Below are 20,518 nucleotides of genomic sequence, written 5' to 3' on the forward strand. Positions count from 1 at the left end.
TTACCCCACTAATCCTTCTAACCTATGTATCTATGGGACACAAAGGGGCAATTTAGCATGGCCAATGCACCTAACGTGCACATCTTTGGACTGTGGGAGGAAACTGGAGCAGCTGGAGGAAACCCACGCAGACACTGGGAGAATGTGCAAACTCCACTGATTCCACCCAAGCCTGGGATGAACCCAGGTCCCTGGAGCTGTGAGGCAGTAGTACTAACCACTGTGCCACCCTAAACAGATTTATTAATTGAATTTAAAATCCACCAGTTGCCATGGTGGGCTTTGAATCCACATCCCAAAGCATGGGCCTCTGGGTTACTGGTCCAGCCACCTTTCCACTTCGTCATTGCCTTTCTCAATCGTAGGGAAAACTCAGTCAGGTTTATAGAGGCTGTGAGCTAAGTCAGGTTTATAGAGTCACAGGTGTTCCGCCGCTCAGCAGAATTTAACTTCTTTTCATGCGAGAAAACTACCCCGAGTGGCAACTCTTCAAGCCGCCGATCTACAAGACACCTGGAGATGAAAGCTAGATTCTCACACACAAACACACACACACACAACAGCCCAAATTTCACTATAAAATGTGTCAAAGCCTCAGCAACCAAAACATCCGTCTTCACTCGGAGCCCACCCCAGCCTGGCTGCTTTGTGATTGGGCGTTGGGAAGCTCCTTGAGGCGGCTCCCTCCTGCTTCCTGACGGTGGGATTGGACCTCGGGAGCTGTCAATGGGATCGCCTCCACACCCACTGGCTGGCTGGACAGATGACTGAGTGTGAGCAGCGCTGCTCCGGGGTGTGACCGTGCGCTGCCTCCCAGTCCCTGGATTGCAACGCTGGAGCGAACTTGCAGCCATGAGAAGTAAGCAAGGACTTAACGCAAGGCACTGCCCGTCACGGTTTGACTGTAAGGGCAGCTCATTTTGTAACGTTTGCATGAAAGAGCGGTGAAACTGACCCACCCGTGATGAATTTGTCTTTCTAGGAGCCGGAGGCTGTGGGAATGATATTCAGTGGTGTTTTACCCAAGTGAAAGGTACCACAGACCTTGATGTTTCTGAAGGTAGGGTGTGATTCTGCCAGCATTTGTTTTTGGGAGGAAGTGCTATGTGTATACGTGTGTATATGTTTGTGTGTGTATATATACTCACACCTCTATTTTAATCACACATTCTCCTCCCTCCCTCCCTCAATGGTTTATCTCCGAATACTTGAAATCAATATTTTATTCCCCATTAGGTGGGTGAGAAATTTGTGTGTGGGGGAATGTTACTTGAAATGAATTGACATTTTGAAATGGACTGTAACTACTCCAGTGCATTAAGGATGGAATTGTCTGTTACTGATTTTCTTCTTTAATTTTTGTTTTAAAATGTAAGTAATCACAAGAAAATTGTTGATTTGTCAAAAAATGGCAGTAACCAAGACCGTTAAATGTTTGTAATTACTGTTTGGGGAAAGGAGAGTAACACACAAGAGAATCCGACAGCACAGGCAGATAGTCAATCTGATACGAATTCACCCTCCCCCCCCCATGCTCGGAGTTCCAATGTGTGGCTATCAGGTAGGAATGTGTGGTTTTTCACTGGCTCGCTTGAAGCCTTTCACGACAGGTGGCCACTACAAATACTTCCTGCAAGATAACAAGTGTAAACACCTGAAATGATTTCACATCAGGTAATTCAATCCAAACCTGTAGTAGTATTCTCACAAAACCAATTGATGGCAACAAACCTGTCACCCTATGGTCCATCTAAAATACAGGAGGGGGGGGGGGGTCCATACTTTTCATAATTACTTCACTGGATGTCCAGTATGTTGTTACATGTTGGGCACAGTAGGTCCTAATTAAGGTATTCAGAGTGTTAAGTAGTAGGTACAGTAAAGGTCCAAGCTAGGAGTTATGTTCATGCTTTCTCCTACACAGGGCTCTACCCAATACTGAACTGATCCCTAGGTGTGGGTCATGTGCTCTCTGACATCACTGTGTGGATGGAACTACTTGGTCCTATGACCCTTTGTGTCAGACCCTATACCACCCTGTATATATATGTTACTGCACCTAACTTTTCACGAAACATGTCTTTTTTGTCAGCCTTGCTACTTATCATAGAATCCTGACAGTGTAGAAGGAGGCCATTCGGCCCATTGCACCAACTAGCTGATAGAGCACCTTACGCTGTCCCCCATCCTAGTCCTATAACCTCGTACATTCACCATCCCCAATCTACCTCACTTACGCATCTTGGGACACTTATGGGCAATTTGGCATGGTAACTTGCACATCTTTAGACTATGGGAGGAAACTGGAGCACCAAACCCATGCAGTCACAGGGAGAATGTGCAAACTCCAGTCACCTGAGGCTGGAACCGAACCCGGGACCCTAGCATCGTGAGGCAGCAGTGCTCATTGTGGTGCCACCATGCTGCCTCATTATATAGCTGTCCTCTCTGTCTGGAAGTACCTCACATCAGCACTGTGCCTTATCAAAAGGGGGCAGCACATTGCTTAGCCCTGCTGTCTCTCAGTGCCAGGGACCCAGGTTTGATTCCAGCCTTAGGTCACTGTCTGTGTGGAGTTTGCACATTCTCCTGTGTCTGCGAAGGATTCCTCTGGGTGCTCCCACTGCCCAAAGATGCACGCGTTGGGTGGATTGGCCATACTAAATTGCTCTTAAGTGTCCCAAAATGTTTAGGTTAGACGGATTAGCCTTGGAAAATGTGTGGGGTTATGGGATGGAGTGAGGGCCTGGGTAAGTTACTCTATCAGTGAGTTGGTGTAGACTAGATGGGCCACGTGGCCCCTTCTGTACTGTACGAATTCTCTGACAAAAGATTGGAATTGCCTGGTGAAGTTACAAGATGGTGCCACTTAAATGTGCTCCCCAGGTTTTGTTTAAAGGTTGCAACAATACCTTGTTTTTGAAGGGGCTGTGTAAATGATGACCTGATTTTTAAAAATGTTTCTCTTCGTATTTCCATTTAAATATATGACAGTGGCTAAAGATAATGGTCAGTTTAATTTTTTTCATAGTATTTGATATTCTTAAAAAATACAGACTGTGATGTCAATGCTGCAGCAATAGATTCACTTTCTAATGAAGTGAAGATCTTGTGCTGTGTAGACAAATTTGTTTTTTTTGATCAATGGTGTAAATGAAAATTCCATTAGCTGGTTGTGTCTCTCGGCATTTTGAGTAGAAGAAGATTCCTTTGTTCTGGACCATAGTTAGTGTATAGCTAACCAAGATGAATGTGTGACTGTCTTGCCAACTTATTCAATGGTAGTGTTTGTGCTGAATGGATTTTCATTTGTTTTTGTCTGTCTCTGGCAGCACAGTGGTTAGCACTGCTGACTCACAGTGCCAGGGACCTAAGTTTGATTCCTGGCTCAGGTCATTGTCTGTGCGGAGTCTGCATGTTCTCCCCGTGTCTGTGTGGGGTTCCTCCCACAGTCTGAAAGACATGCTGATTAGGCACATTGGTCATGCTTAATTCTCCTTCAGTGTACCCGAACAGGCGCCGGAGCGTGGCAACTTGGGGATTTTCACAGTAACTTCGTGTAAGCCTAATAAACTTTTTAATAACACTAATAGACACTAATAAACTTTTTAAACTTTAGCAAGCTGCTCTGTTTGGTTAACTTTGGATTCATACATTGATTAATTACTAATGGGTTACAACTCATAGTTTGCACATTCTCTTAATCTATCAAGAACACATGTTTTTCTTAATCTTTAACTCAATAAACTGTAGTGCAAGGCTACATGTACTATTGAAGAAGATCTTCACAAATCAAGAAAGGTTTGTTTATAATGCAAAGGGTCTCGCTGTCTCCATCTAACCTTGATATGTGTAAAAGGATGATTAATACTTAAATAGTTTCAATGCATTTTCATCAACAACTTGCATTCATATTGTATAGGATATACTTCTAGGATACAGAAGTATACCCTAAGCTGATTTCCAGAAGCATTATAAATTAAATTGACCTGAGAGAAAGAGTGAGATATTTGGAACGATGGCTAGAAGCTTGATCAATGAAGCAGGTTTGGGAACATATGCAGAAGAGGTTCCAGAGCTTGCGGAAGTGGTCCCAGAGGTTGGGGACTAGATGGCTGAAACCACAGCCAACATGAGTAGGGTGGAGGAAGTGAATGATACAGAAAAAGCCAAATTTGGAATAATGCAGAATGCTAGGAAGGGTTGCAGGGCTGGAGGAGGTTTCAGAGGAATTTAAACATGAGAATTTAAAAATCAGTGCATCAAGTAAGGAGCGAATGTAGACCAGTGAGCACAGCAGTGTGATAGAGCTGGATGTCAGTAGTGTACGTGTGAAATGTAACATTATTTCTTCAGAGTCACTGAGAGGGCCAAGGATAGATCCTTGTGGACTTTAGCAGAGATAATAAAAAGAGGTTGTGAGTGTCTAAGACTGGCAGGATACAGGTGGAACCAGATCAGGGTGTTGCCACACAGCTGGACAACAGAGGAGGATAGTGTAGTTAGAACATAAGAACATAAGAACATAAGAAATAGGAGCAGGAGTAGGCCATCTAGCCCTTCGAGCCTGCCCCGCCATTCAATAAGATCATGGTTGATCTGTCGTGGCTCAGTTCCACTTTCCCGCCCTCTCCCCATAACCCTTAATCCCCTCTTTTATCAAGAACCCATCAACCCGCTTCTTAAAAATATTTAGCGAGGCAGCCTCCACCACTTCAACGGGCAGAGAATTCCAGAGATTCACCACCCTTTGAGTGAAGAAGTTCCTCCTCAACTCCGTTCTAAACCGCCTCCCCTTTATCTTGAGGCTGTGCCCCCTAGTCCTACTGTCTTTTTTGAGCGGGAAGAGTCTCTCCACCTCTATCCTATCCATCCCATTCATCATCTTATACGTCTCAATGAGATCTCCCCTCATTCTTCTAAACTCTAACGAGTACAAGCCTAGTTTATTCAGCCTCTCCTCATAGCTCAACCCCCTCAACTCCGGTATCAGCCTAGTAAACCTCCTCTGCACTCCCTCCAGGGCCAAAATATCCTTGCGCAGGTGCGGCGCCCAAAACTGCACACAGTACTCCAGCTGCGGCCTCACCAATGCCCTATACAGCTGACCATTCAAAAGTTACTTGGAGGTTGAGAAGGGAATTGAGATCCTGCCCCATGAACACATTCACAGGGATGTCATTGTGGCTTTAACTAGGATTGGTTCAGTGTTTGCTATAGGACAGAATCCTGAGTGGAGAGATTAGCACATAGAGTGGTGGAATTGACAAGTTCAAGGACTTTCTTGAGAAGAAAAGGAGATTGGGAATGGGGCTGAATTTTGTAAGGCCCAGGGTGGACTTTTAAATAAGCGAGGCAGACTTAAAAGGAAAAGGGATAATCTATGAAAAGGTGGAATGATTAACAATATCACTTAGCCTTGGAGACAAGGAAGGGAGTTGGGTGTCAGCAACTTAGCTGGAATAAGGTTGATTGAGCAGGAAGTACTCCTCTTGGAGTCTGCTGAGCTTGGAGAAGGATATGAGGGGAGATGAGAAAGAAAGCTGAGTTTAAGGCTGGAGGGAAGTTTGGTTTTGGGTGGGTTAGGGGAAGAGTGGTAGCTGAGTTGATGGACTGTGATGAAGCTCCTTGCACTAATTCTTAGCAATGAGAGTGGGGTACAATGCTTGGTCGTGGCAAAAAGAAGGATTATCTTTGTATCCAGCTTCATCCTAGTTAGTGAGCAAAGCTTGATTGGTGATTCAGCCACATTTGGCAATGATCTGTTTCTGGCATGTAATTAGTTTTAGCTGTCCATTCACACTTGAGTCCATTTTACTTGAGCAAAAATGGGCAAGCTCTGAGGGACAATAACTTGCTGGAAGATATTAAGAATATTAGAGGGCAAGGATACTTGAGGTGACGGGGATGGGGAAACTTTGAGATGATGACAAGGTGGAGAGTGGCTGTGACTATTGATAGGGAGGGAAGGAGAGCAATAAACTCGGGGAGGGAGAAGAAATTGAGTTGAGGTGGGGGCTGAAATCACTGAGGATAATAAGCCATTCTGGTGCAGAGGCTGATGGAAGAAGTGATAAGGATACCTTGATGAGAAATATGGGTTGGGAAGGGGCAAGAGGACAAGGATATTCAAGGAGAAGAACAAAATGAGATCTTCCAAGAAGAAGGTGCAGAGCAGTAAGAAACGTGTACAGGTGAGATTTAATACCAACAACTGCACTGTAGCCATTTTGGCAGTTGATGTGTTGTGTTGAAGAGTTAAACCACAAAAGATATAACTGTTTTTGCACATTAGGTAAAAACAAATTCCTAGAAGTTTTGTTTTCTATTTCTTATACGAACTTGCACTGTCTCTTGTTCACACACCCTTTTTCACACTCTCTTACCTCTCTCTTTCATAAATGCACTGACCTGTGTTTCACACAGATTGCCCTGTATGATGTTTCTGTATGATGTGGGAACTGGTGGATCCTAGGGTTCATCCCAGTGACCATGTCTGCAGTAAGTGCAGGTTGCTAGAGGAGCTCCAGCTCAGGGTAAATGAGCTGGCCTCTGAGCTACAGACACTGAGGCTCATCAGGGGGAGAGAGGGTGCCATTGTCAATGGGGTGCAAGTGACATCCAACCCCCCTAGACTGGCTAACTCTAAGGGTCAGGGACAAGAGGGGGCTGCTGGGAGGAGGAAGGGGGGTGAGGAGCGGAGGCCTCAGCCTCTTGATCTGCATAACAGGTTTGAGGTTCTTGCTTCCAGGCTGGACGAGAACGAGGCAGGTGAGGTTGGTGAGCAAGCTGCACACGGTACAGTGCTGCAGCAGGACATAGGCAAAGAGAAAGGGAAAAGGAACGTAGTAGTGATTGGGGATAGTGGGGTGAAGGGTATTGACATTGTCCTTTGTCACAATGACAAAGTGCACAGAAGGGTGTGTTGTCTGCCTGGTGCTCGGGTCCGGGATGTCGCATCTGGGCTGCAGAGGAACCTGGAGTGGGAGGGTGAGAATCCGGTCGTTGTGGTACATGTGGGTGCCAACAACGTAGGCAAAATGCGAACTGAGGATCTGGGGAGGGAGTATGAAAAGCTGGGAATGGAATTAAAAAGTAGAACCGACAAGGTGGTTATCTCTGGGCTACTGCCTGAACCGTGTGCAGATGGGCGTAGGGTTGACAGGATTAAGGAAGTGAATGGGTGGCTCAGGGATTGGTGTGGGAGGAATGGGTTTGAATTTATGGGGCATTGGCACCAGTATTGGGGTAGGTGGGGCCTGTTCGGGCGGGATGGGGTTGGTCTGAACCGTGCTGGGACCAGAGTGCTGGCGAATCGAGTAAAGAGGACTGTAGACAGGGCTTTAAACTAATTGGGGGGGGGGGGAGGGTGCGAGGGTAGGTGACCTTACGAGGTCTAAAGTTAAGGAGAGTGTACATGTAAGGGAAGAGGCCGAGGATGTCCCAATAATAGAGGGAGTAGGGGGCGTGAGTATAGTTGGTGGCGTTGCGGCAAATAGGGTCCAGGTGAAGGCTGGGATGAAAGCACTTTATCTGAATGCACGAAGCATTCGGAATAAAGTGGATGAGCTGATGGCGCAGATCGACACAAATGGATACGATCTGGTGGCCATTACAGAGACATGGCTGCAGGGTGACAGGGACTGGGAGCTGAATGTACAGGGCTATCAAGTGTTTAGGAAGGATAGGCAGGAAGGAAAAGGGGGGGGTGCGTAGCTCTGCTGATTAAGGATAGCATCACGGTGGTAGCAAGGGATGATATTGGAGCCAAGGAGCAGAGGGTGGAATCTTTGTGGGTGGAGATTAGGAACAGCAAAGGGAGGAAGATGCTGGTGGGTGTCGTCTATAGGCCCCCGAATAATGATCTGGAGATGGGGCGGGCTGTTAACGCGCAAATAAGTGCGGCGTGCAGGAATGGGACGGCCGTAGTTATGGGGGATTTCAATCTGCATATTGATTGGTCGACCCATGTTGGACGTGGGGGGCTCGAGGAAGAGTTCTTGGAATGCTGCCGGGATAGTTTCCTCGAACAGTGTGTGTTGGAGCCGACGCGGGAGCGAGCTATCTTGGATCTGGTGCTATGTAATGAAGCGGGTAGAATTAGGGACCTTGTGGTGAAGGATCCTCTTGGGGAGAGTGATCATTGTATGGTGGAGTTTCTGGTGCAGATGGAGGAGGAGAAAGTGGGTTCCCGGACACGCGTCCTTTGTTTGAATAGAGGGGAATACGGTAGGATGAGAGAAGAATTGGCGAATGTGGACTGGGAGAGCGCGTTGGAGGGAGGGTCTGTTGAGGAGCAGTGGAGGATCTTTAAGGAGATCTTTCTTGGTGCTCAACGGAAATTTATTCCGATGGTCAAAAAGGATAGTAGGAGGAGAGGTAATAAGCCGTGGATAACGAAGGAGGTGAAGGAAAGTGTTAAACTAAAAGCAGAGGAATTTAGAGTAGCTAAGAGTAGTGGGCGAGAAGAGGATTGGGAGAGGTTTAAATGTCAACAAAGATTGACAAAGAAGTTGATAAGGAAGGGTAGGAGAAACTATGAAGCTGGGCTAGCGCTTAATATAAAAAAGGATAGCAAGAGTTTTTATAAAAAGGAAGAGGCTGGCTAGGGTGAATGTTGGTCCTTTAGAGGATGAGAAAGGGGACCTAGTGGTAGGGGATGGGGATATGGCTAAGGTATTGAATAACTTTCTTGTTTCTGTCTTCACGGAGGAGGACGTGAATAATTTGCCGGGTGTTAGCGATGGAAAGGTGGTAGGACTGGAGGGTCTTAATGACATTACTGTTACTAGAAAGGCGGTGCTCGACAGACTGGAGGGGCTGATTGTGGACAAGTCCCCAGGACCGGATGGAATGCATCCGAGGGTCCTGAAAGAAATAGCGGAGGTGATAGTGGATGCCTTGGTGGTTATTTTCCAGACGTCGCTGGATTCCGGGGAAGTGCCGGATGATTGGAAAACGGCTAATGTTACGCCGTTGTTTAAGAAGGGTGCCAGGCAAAAGGCGGGGAATTATAGGCCGGTTAGTTTAACGTCTGTTGTAGGTAAAATGTTAGAATCCGTCATTAAGGAGGAAATTGCGAGGCATCTTGAAGGGAATTGCTTGATAGAGCAGACGCAGCACGGTTTCATTAAAGGGAAGTCATGTCTGACAAATTTACTGGAGTTCTATGAGGATTTGTCTAGGGCGGTGGATAGAGGAGAGCCGGTGGATGTGGTCTTTCTAGATTTTCAGAAGGCGTTTGACAAAGTGCCTCATAAGAGGTTATTGCAGAAGGTCGAGGGACATGGAGTTGGGGGTAGGGTGTTAGCGTGGATAGAAGATTGGTTGTCAAATAGGAGGCAGAGAGTGGGGGTCAACGGGTGCTATTCAGATTGGCGGATGGTGACTAGTGGAGTGCCCCAGGGGTCGGTGCTGGGGCCTCAGCTTTTTACCATTTATATAGATGATCTGGAGGAGGGAACCGAGTGTAGAGTGTCGAAATTTGCTGATGACACCAAGATTGGGGGAACGGCAAATTGTGCGGAGGGTGTGGAGAGTCTGCAGAAGGATCTAGATAGGCTGGGCGAATGGGCCAGGAAATGGCAAATGGAATTTAATGTTGGCAAGTGTGAGGTGGTCCACTTTGGTAGGAAGGACTATTACTTACGGGGCGAAAAACTGCAGCAGGCGACGGTGCAGAGAGACCTCGGGGTCCTTGTGCATGAGTCGCAAAAACCCAGCTTGCAGGTGCAGCAGGTGGTCAGGAAGGCGAATGGGATGCTGGCCTTCATAGCAAAGGGGATTGAATATAAAAGTAGGGAGGTCTTGCTGCAGCTGTATAGGGCATTGGTGAGGCCGCAACTGGAGTACTGTGTGCATTTTTGGGCGCCGCACCTGCGCAAAGATATTTTGGCCTTGGAGGGAGTGCAGAGGAGGTTTACTAGGCTGATACTGGAGTTGAGGGGGTTGAGCTATGAGGAGAGGCTGAATAAACTGGGCTTGTACTCGTTAGAGTTTAGAAGAATGAGAGGAGATCTCATTGAGACGTATAAGATGATGAATGGGATGGATAGGATAGAGGTGGAAAGACTCTTCCCGCTCAAAAAAGACAATAGGACTAGGGGGCACAGCCTCAAGATAAAGGGGGAGCGGTTTAGAACGGAGTTGAGGAGGAACTTCTTCACTCAAAGGGTGGTGAATCTCTGGAATTCTCTACCCGTTGAAGTGGTGGAGGCTGCCTCACTAAATATTTTTAAGACGCGGGTTGATGGGTTTTTGATAAGAGAGGGGATTAAGGGTTATGGGGAGAGGGCGGGAAGGTGGAACTGAGCCACGACAGATCAGCCATGATCTTATTGAATGGCGGGGCAGGCTCGAAGGGCTAGATGGCCTACTCCTGCTCCTATTTCTTATGTTCTTATTTCTTATGTTCTTATGCCCTATCTAGCCCTCTCTCTCGCTCATGCATGCGCACACATGCATCACTCTCTTCCACACACGTTTTCACCTCTCCTTCTCATACATAGACATCCGCACCTCCATTTACACATACACCCTGCTTGCCGGCCCCTTCTCACGTCCCTACTGTCCTATCAGCAGCCCAAATAAGAGAAAACTTTAAAGTGATACAGCATTTTCCATTTGTGGGAAAGGCTGTTTGGAGAATTCAGTATAAAGTTCCACCACTCCACTAAAAGTAGATTCACTACCCTGAGCACAAACTGGTTTAAGAACAGCTAAGAAACTTGAAGCCCATTCTTGCACACAACAGTAATGTGGTACAAACCAAAACCACTAAGAAGCTAAAACATTCTTGGTCTGGTAACTTCTAAGCTCCAGGACTGTTGTTTGTGGCGACAATATAACTGAAAATCCTCTTTCTAGTATAAGCTGGGTAAATCTTTGAGATTTGCTTTAACTCCTCACAAATATGGTCTTTTCAGTCTGAGTTTTCACTTGCGTTCCGACACAGCAAACCTTAGACTTCAGCTGCTGTCTCTCATCCTAGCCGACTAACCTGCCTGTGACAATCAGTATAATTTAACTCCATATTACGATGACTACTTCTGCATCCTTCCCACCTCAAAGCCTATCACTATGGCACTGTGAATCTCACAGGCCTTGCGCCCAGGCAGAGATACTGATTAGTTACCCCTGAAACCCTGACTTGGAAGTAAGTGGACATTTTAAAGCACAACTGTTCACAACCCAACGTCCTCAATACTTTTCTGGGACTGTGGCGATTCTCAGTCTATCCATTGTGAGCACTGTCTCCAAGTGTAAAAACCTTGTACCTTCTTCCCAATAGGACAAGCTGGGCTCCTTCTCATCCCTAACAATCAAACCACCCTGCCTTCTGAGCAGCTCATACAACCCCTTTCATTCTACCCTAAATTGAAGAATGTCCCAAAACACAGTAAACTTGTACACCTCATAGTTGTAACATTGTATTTTCCACTTGTTAACATAAACTTTCAGAAAGACATTAATGCATTGGAAGAATTTTGGAGAAATACTATCTAAATGATTTGGGATCTTTGGCACAGCCAATATGAAGGGACAAGAAAGGACATGTATGAGAAAGCTCCCATTGGCTGTGCTCTGGTTCCCAGCTCCATGTAAATGGGGAAGGACATCCGTCTATAAAATCAACTGCCATATCCAGGAATAATTTTATTAAAGTGATGAAAACAGCAATGTGGTGACCCCATCTATCATCGGAAGGGAAAACTAAAGAAGGAGGAGGAAGAAGACTGTGATGGAAAAGCAGTTAATATGTTTTAACATGTCATCCTTTATCCAATGAATAATATAAACTGAGTGCTGTAGTATGTGTTTCTATTTTTAAAATAACCCCTTGCGTTACCTTTTAATGAAGGTTAGATGTAAAGTACTTGAAGCGTAGAATTTCCTAGCCATGTTAGGTATTTCAGTTGACATTTTAATTATGCATTCCTGTAATTACATGATATACATGTTTACATATTACGTAACGTGCTGTCTCTGTTTCCAGAAATACTAGTGTTTTCTTGGAGATAATTTAAACATTTGTGCCCCATTTTCTTAACTCCCAGCAAGTTAAACCATATTTGTAAGTTGTGCACAGGAAGTGGTGTAGTGATACCACTGGACCAGTAACTCAGACCCAGGTTTGAATCCCACCATGGCAAATGGTGAAATTTGAAATCAGTAAAAATCTGGAATTAAAAGTCTAGTGATGACTACGAAGCCATCGTCGATTGTCATTAAAAACCCATTTGGTTTACTAATGTCCTTTAGGGAAGGAAATTTGTTGTCCTTATCTGGTCTGACCTACATGTGACTCCAGACCTACAACAATGTTGTTGACTATTGATTGCCCTTGTGGATGAGCAGTAAATGTTGGCCCAGCCAACGATACCCACATCCCATGAACAAATTTTAAAAAAAAAGGTTATGTTATTAGAAAATGCTTGTTTGCACTTGGAAGCAAGATAAAATATAAAGTGCATCTGATAATATGTTCTAACAATGGGCAGAGAGGGCAAAGTTGCAGCAGAGTTGGAATATATCACCAGTAATTTTTTGTGTGTATGCCTATACATTGATTTGTAGAGAGATCTTGTTCCAATCCCTCTTTACCCAGAGGGTGGTGAGGGATTGGAATGCCCTGCCTGCTGCAGTTGTAAATGCGCCTAGTTTGGGGGCGTTTAAGAGATCCGTGGATCTGTTTATGGACGAAAAGGGATTGGTTTAGGTTAGTGGGTCATTGTTTTGTAACTGGTCGGCGCAACATCATGGGCCGAAGGGCCTGTTCTGCGCTGTAATGTTCTATGTTAAATTGTTTTGAGTTTGTTACTTTACTGGGAGCCTGTGGTCATCTCAAACAACCTTTGTGGAGATGGTAGAGGTTTTAATGTTTTGCTGTTTGGCCATCTGCTTACCATGGTTTTCAATTTAATGCTTCATTAAATATTATCAGGAAGGATAACTTTTTTTTAATTGTTTTGTTAATGTGACAGTGCATCAGCTAGCTGTAGGATGGTGAAACTGAGGAGGGAAAACAATATAAATTCATATGAATATAAATCCATCTGCATCATTCTCATCAGTTTCCCTTGGGGATTTTCACAGGTAGCTTCATTGTAGTGTGAATGTAAGCCTACTTGTGACTAATAAATATTCTTTACTTTACCATCTCATCTCTTGTAGCTAAATGAAGAATCAAACACTAATATCCACCATTCCTTTTAGTAATCTGCAGACATGTAATGTGGAAATGGAATTATTTACTGGTTAGCTGCTGAACAAATTAGTTGTTGATATCTTTTTTTATATGGTTTAATATACTAAAATATCTAATTTTTAACAGGCAAGAATCCACTGGCATAATGCAAAGATGCTTATTGCACGCACCATTTCTTTGCATGTATTTTCTTCCATTCATTTAGTGAGAAGTTTTATTGTCTGTGGTGGTGCTGAATCAAAATGAATTTCAGCAAATATGATCATACGATGGATTGAACTGATGAGTCAATATGGTTGAATAATGTAGAAGAGCACCTATGCATGTCCAACAGAAAAGAGACAACATGGAGTAATGGAGGTTTCTTCACCGGTGGTTTCCTCACACATTGAATTTATATTAGTTACAATTTCAAACCCAAATGGTTTGAGACTCATGGTTTCTGACCATTGTGTACCTCAAAGACAAAATCAACGTTTGGAAGGGTCAGAATAAATATCTTTCCCACATCAGCATAAATTTGGGAATTTACTTGTTAGAGTTTGAATTTTTCATATTACTTTTTGTCACCCAAGGGAAAAACAGCAGCTATATGAACCTGTTTTCTGAGAAGTCTGTGATTTTTGTATTGGTTGCAATACCCAAACTTCCATGCAAGGTTTGCAGTGTATGATGTCCTGTGAAACCAGTGCCTGACATTAAATTTCAGCTAGTTAGAAAGTACCTGCAGAGAAAGCATTTGCACATTGGAAGTACTTGTGTATAGTATTGCATTTGAATATAATATCAGCAGATAACACTTGTATTATAAATAATAGTTTGCAGACTGTCTGATTTTAACAGGAAAATACTGATAGATTTTGGATTTAAAGAGGAAACTCTTTAAATCTAAAATGACATGGAGATTATTTTATCATCTGTACACCTGCCTTCTCTGAGACATGGGGCAAAATTCAGACTATTAGAATAGGGAGTACACTTCTGTTGTTGGGACACAATTTTACCATAGCCTCGACCAAGCCCAACGTGTGAGTACTTGATGCTCGCACAGTTTTTAAATGTTTTCTACGTTTAAAAAAAATCTTTTTACTTCTTTGATTTGGCTATTTTTGACTTTGTTTAACAACTCTCTAAATTCTTCTGTCCCACTTGAGTTTCAGAATAAATACAATGAAGTTCATAAGCTTTTCTGAACGTTTGTCAGGTATAATTTATCTTAACTACTAGTTCTGTCCTGTCTCTTGGCAGGGACTGACTTGTCTTTCGATGGTAGCAGATCAGTGCTACTCCTAGGATTTGTTTCAGGCTTTAACAAAAAACATAATATATCACTGCTTAGTTTGTAACATATTAGTTACTAATTAGTATTAATATTTCATCTGCAAACAGTTTATCTTTCATTTTTTTTAAAACAGTGAATTGCTGCCTTGTTCTGAAAGACTGTGACAAAGAGTCGTGTGTGTGTGTATGTGTCTGTGTCTGTCATTAAATTTGCCAGAAACACCATTTGAATCATTGAAAAAGCTAAAATTACATTACAAATGAAACATCTTGAACAGCAAAATGAATCAAGACAGTTGCAACGTGAAAAGGAAATGGTTGATTTGCAATTTATAGGGGGGGAAAAAGAGAGGGGCAATTGCAGCAGAAATATTGCAAGGGAAAGAGAGAGAATAGTCATGGTGGAGCAAAAGGAAAGAGATTTTGGAAACTGCCACTGAAAAGCAAACATCAACTTAAACTGGTGGAGGCAAATATAAAAGTTGGGAGTAATGATGAGGATAGTGAGGAAGAATCAAATCACCATTGTCAAAGGCCTCGTAGGGATCTGTTTAAATATATTCAACTTTCGCCAAGGTTTGAGAAAGATGTAGATACTTTTTAAATTTCATTTGAGAATGTAGCTAAACAAATAAAATTACCATAGACTATATGGGTATTATTGGGTCAAATGAAGTTATTAGGTGGAGCTAATGAGGCATTTGCTTTGTATCAGACACATAGGGATTACGACGAGGTGAGGAAAGCCACCTTAAGCTCGTATAAACTAGTGCCAGAAGCTAGTAACTGTGTTTGATAGTTTGGGTTAAAAGGGCAATATGAGAATGGAAGAGAAATAAGAAATCTTAGATCTTTTCATTTGTAATAAAGTTGGAAGTGTGAAGTTGCAGCATTGGTGGCTTAAGAAAAGTAGTGGGAAGACTGACGTGGTAAAGCAGGATAAGTCAGTGGGTTTTTAAGTAATAAAGGAAACTATGGTTGAAGTTAGAGGTACAAAAAAATGTACAGCCTCTTCAGGGATTGATTGTTAAGCAAGTGCCAGACCTCTAAAGAATTTACTTGTGTGGGTAAAGATTATTCACATGTACCAGGAGGAGTAGGTAATGAAGTTTAAAATTTTTAGAGGTACAGGAGGAAGTCAATCTTTAATGGTGAGAGATGAAGAGATATGTAGTTTGGAAGGAATATTGCCAGAAAAGGTGATAATGTGTGGAATTAATGGTGAAAAGAAAAGTGTTGCATTATGTAAGGTAAGATTGGAGAGTGCGGTGACAAATTGTGAAGTGGTGGTAGGAGTAATAGAGAAATTATCTTTTCCAGGGATATAGTTTATCCTGGGTAACAATATAGCTGGTTCACAGGTGGGAGTGATGCCTACTGGCATTGAAACGCCAGTGGAAACTCAAACAACTGAGATGAGGAAAGCATATCCTGGGATATTTGGTAACAAGATCATAAAGCCACAGGTTGAGACAGGAGGAAGAGGAGAAATCAAAGAATAAAGATCAGGAGGTTCAGTTATCAGGATCAATTTTTGACCAGATGGTTGCTAACGAACAAGAACAGGTGGAGGATGAAGTGGATATTTTTAGTTCAGGAAAGTTGGCAGAATTACAACAAAGATGTAGAGAGAAAGCAGTTGTATCAGAAAGTATACACAGAAGAAGAATCCAAGTATATACTCAAGCTTTATTACAATAAAAATGTTGTCTTGTTGATGATATTGTGACCTTTTACATTTTCAGGCAAATGAGAAATGGGCAGAGGTTCAAGTTCTATTACTGGTGGGTTATAGAAGAGGTGTAGCAGATAACACATGAGGTTCCTTCAGTAGGAGGTCAATTAGGAGTACAGAAAACTCGAGCAAAAATATGAAAACACTTTTTTATTGGCCTGGACTGCAGAAAGATGTAGCAGAATTTTACTGGACTTGTCATGCATTTCAGGTAATAGATACCTCAAGCAGTAATGAAATGAGCACCCTTAATACTCATTCCAGCTTTTGAGGAACCTTTTATGGGGGTCCTAAATTATTATTGTGTGGATCTCCTCATGATAAGATACTTGTTCCCTCACAGTAAGTGGGAATCAGTATTTGTTGACCCTAATGGATGCCTCTGTTAGATTTCTAGAGGACTTTCTGTTACGCAACGATACAGCTAAAAGAATTGTCAAGGAATACATTTTTTTTTACCAGATACAGACTACCCACAGAAATCCAATCAGATCAAGGATCCAATTTTTTATCAAACTTATTCAGGGAAGTTATGGATAGCTTGGGAGTGAAGTGATTTAAATCAACTGCTACCATCCAGAATCATGGGAATGGCATCAAACTTTAAAGAACATGTTGAGGGCTATTATCCAGAGGATTGGGATAAAGGAATTCCATTTGTACTTTCATAACACCAAATGGTTTGAACCAGTTATGGGCAGCATGGTGACACAGTGGGTAACACTACTGACTCTCAACGCCAGGGACCCAGGTTCGATTCCTGCTTGGGCCACTGTCTGTGTGGAGTTTATACATTTTCTCACGCCTACGTGGGTTTCCTCCAGGTGCTCCAGTTTCCTCCCACAGTGCAAAGATGTGTGGGTTAGGTGGATTGGAAATGCTAAATTTCCCCTTAGTGTCAGGGGTTATGGAGATAGGGCCTGGGTAGGATTGTGGTCAGTGTGGATTCAGTGGGTCGAATGGCCGTCTCCTGCACCGTAGGATTCTACAAATTATTTGGTAGTCTTCAGGAGGTGTGCTTGATTGTAAACTTGGCTAAAAGTGAATTTGCAAAAGCTCAAGTCATATTCCTAGGCCATATGATTGGTTAGGGACAGGTGACCCATGGAATGTGAAAATCCAGGTTATTGGGGAGTTCCAAATAACAATGAGATTTCTGGGCCTCACTGGTTTTTACAGGAAATTCATGCCAAAATTTAGCATTGTGTTTGCTCCACTGACAGCCTCTGAAAAAGCACAAAGTTTCAGGGGATTTTTGAGTGTTAGAAAACATTTGACAGTCTGTAAACTGTGTCAATCACCGCACCAGTGCTGGCGATACCAAATTATGCAAAACCTTTAAGGTGGTTATTGGTGCAAGTGATATGAGTATTGGTGCTGTATTATTACAAGAAGACGATGAAAGGATAGAAAGTCCTGTTGGATATTCTTCCAGGAAACTAAACAGTCATCAAAATAAATATTTGACCATTGAAAAGGAGACATTGAGTTTGATGTTGTCAGCGATTCATCAGAGATTATTTCCACTGATCATAATCCATTGATATTTCTGGAAAAGTATAAGGATAAGAATGCATGATATACCTTGATGCATATCCTAACGAAATGACTACTGAACCTCGACTAATCCTGAAAATCAGGTGAACACTTGAAGGCTATTGAAGAGTATTGATGAAAGAGTAGGTGGAAAATAAAGTGGGCAGCTAATATTGATGCAAGCATGTTGGCTGCTTCTCTGCTAAAATGTCTTATGATTTACCTAAACTGGTGATCCCTGCCTCTTATAAGGAGCGCGTTTGTTCTACTTCCAAAAAAAAATTGCATTGTGTGAATGTTTACTATTGGTTGTTAGTGTTATTTGGGATGTGGAATGGAAAGTACATTGCAACCCTCTGCTCAAATATTGTTGAAATTTGTGCAATATTTTGGAGTTAATTCCAATTCAATGTCACTTCTGGAAATATGCAACATTACCCACAAATATCATCCAAATTTCTCAAGTTAATTTTTGGCTGATTCTTCTATAATTTGTTTTAAGTGTTTGGTGCCTGTAGATATGCATGCATTTTATAGTTTGTAAAATCTATATTTGTGTAATGGGCTGATCACATAATTTTGTAAATGTGTAACAACAAATGGTATGTGGATATATTCAGTCAGTGTTGTGTGGGTTCACGAGGTGTTTTGTTGTGTGAGAGGAAGTAACACAAATGCATCTTCCTGTCACCCTATTTCTGCCAGATCTGTTGCATTTACTCAGCGTATATACTTTGTAAATCTTCGCACTCCAGAATAACGTTGTTGTTTGCCATTTGTCAATCTGGGACAACAGACCATGAGCTCAAAATCCACCTAAATTTCACTCAGTTCTTTTTGTGGTTTTGGTTTGTGTTACTTTCTTGTTGTGATTAAGAATGGGCCTTCACGTTTCTTTGGTTTTTCTCAAGCCTGTTAGCAAGGGATCAAATTTAGTACTCTGTGCTTTTCCTTTAGTATGGAAAATGCTGTATCTATCAAATTTGGGGAAAGGCAGGGAAATGTTTCTTCCTCACTTAAACACTGTAATAAGTCAGAAAACCCGACTGGAAAGGAACATCATTTATTTACACAACATAAGGTACGTGCACGCACACCTGCCTGGAATTGCAGTGCTATAGGCCCAGTCCTGAGTCTGCCCTTCTTAAAGGCTTCCAGCTGGGCAAGTCATCGTGAGTTACCAGAGGAACTTGTACTCAGTGGATCCCACAGGGAGATCAATTAGTGATTCCCAGTGGGCCTCAGGGGTTATCACAAACACACTGGGTGGGATTTTCCAGCCCACGTGCATTCCCCGAAGATTGGAAATTCCAGCCCGAGCTCAACAGACCTTAAAATTATCACAGAATTTTCTGTCTCACCAGTTAGATTCTCAAAATGGGAAACTCTTGGCCATTGTGTACAATTATGCCCACAGTCCTAGGCTTTGTGCTTAAAAATACTTCAAGACCTCTCGTATGTCCCATAATAGAAAATAAAGGGACTTAATCACCATAAAACAAGAACCCTCATTTTGCATTGTGTGGATTAAGCAACATAACCTCTGAATTGCAATGTTATGACCTGTTAGTGACCAAATAGAGTCCCTCTATCAAATCAAGTAGATGACCCTACAGCAACTGGGAATTTAATCTTTATCCTATTCAGGGTTGCTGAGATGTCAATGCCTGTTAAACTGGTTAAGATCAACTAATTCAGTGAGGAGGTGGGGCTTTCCTGTACCGCACCAGGACAATATTACTGAGCCATCAGTTAGAATGCCGGTTGTCCAGCAGAGGTGGTATTCTCACCTTGTGAAGCACAAGATTGCAGGTACAGGTCCCAGACTAGAGACCTGAGCACAAGAATCCTGACACTTTTTTCAGGTGAGATGTTAAACTGAGGTGCTGCGTCACCCCTTGGGTAAATATTGAAGATTTCATTGCACTGTTTCATTGAAGAACATGAGCTTGCCCCTCTTAACATTACAAATATTGTGACAATTGAGTATACACTCAAATTGTGATCAAGAATAGCCGGTACTAATTGGAGAAAGATCAGGGCATATATAAGAACCAGTTTTCACCTGTGTGGAAGGAAAAAATAGTCTTAGGTTATACTGGTTTATTCACAAAACCCAATGTTGAATATACAAAGCAGGAGTAGGCCACTTAGCCCTTTGAGCCTGCTCCACTATTCAATAAGATCATGGATGAGCTGGTTTTAATTTTAACTCCATGCCCCTGCTTACCTCTGACCCTTTCACCCATTTGCGTATCAAGAATCAATCTATTTCTGTTTTAAGAATATTCAAAGTCTCTGCTTCCATCGCCTTTTGAGAAAGTGAGCTTGTGCAAGTCAGACTGCAGCCTGAGGTGAGATTCAGCCAGAGTGAGGGTATCGGGAATTTGGAGCTGCGTAAGTGTTTCTTTTTTTTTCCCGCCCCTCCCCCTTTTAAATTCGGTAATCAACTAATAAAGGTCAATAAGCAACTGACCCAATTAGCTAGTGGCAGTTATCTGCCAATCAACTGAAGCAGTGACCTGAAAGACAACCCCCCCTCCCCCCCCCCCCCCCCCCCCCCCAAATCAACTGAAGCCTGATTAGGCCCCTAATAAGTGTGAACACTTAGGAATTCTAAGCTGGTGTGTGAGTCACCTCCACTTGCCTCAGCTGTACAAAATGCAGTTGTTTTAGCAAGTTCTCAACCAGTGAGCCTGCACATGCCGGTGGGACAGAGACTCAGCCAGAGTGAGGGTGTTGGGAATTTAGAGCTGTGG

At 43.0% G+C, this 20,518-nt stretch overlaps 1 protein-coding gene across 2 annotated transcripts in view; it reads left to right on the forward strand.

Moving 5' to 3' along the window:
- Window positions 1-784: 784 nt before the first annotated feature.
- The window catches only part of LOC145346944 (serine/threonine-protein phosphatase 2A 55 kDa regulatory subunit B gamma isoform), a 320,021-nt gene continuing 300,287 nt past the window's right edge, over window positions 785-20,518 (forward strand). Inside the window, exons 1-2 of one of the 2 annotated variants that reach the window (XM_080194824.1) lie at window positions 785-859; window positions 983-1,060. In XM_080194824.1, the coding sequence (XP_080050950.1) occupies window positions 853-859; window positions 983-1,060 (85 nt within the window). In that variant the 5' untranslated portion in view covers window positions 785-852. Of the gene's footprint in view, window positions 860-982; window positions 1,061-20,518 lie in introns of those variants that run through there. The other variant, XM_080194843.1, reaches the window with a different exon arrangement.

The sequence above is a fragment of the Carcharhinus amblyrhynchos genome, chromosome 1 (assembly GCF_965287045.1).
Source record: "Carcharhinus amblyrhynchos chromosome 1, sCarAmb.v2.hapA, whole genome shotgun sequence".
Lineage (NCBI taxonomy): Eukaryota > Metazoa > Chordata > Chondrichthyes > Carcharhiniformes > Carcharhinidae > Carcharhinus > Carcharhinus amblyrhynchos.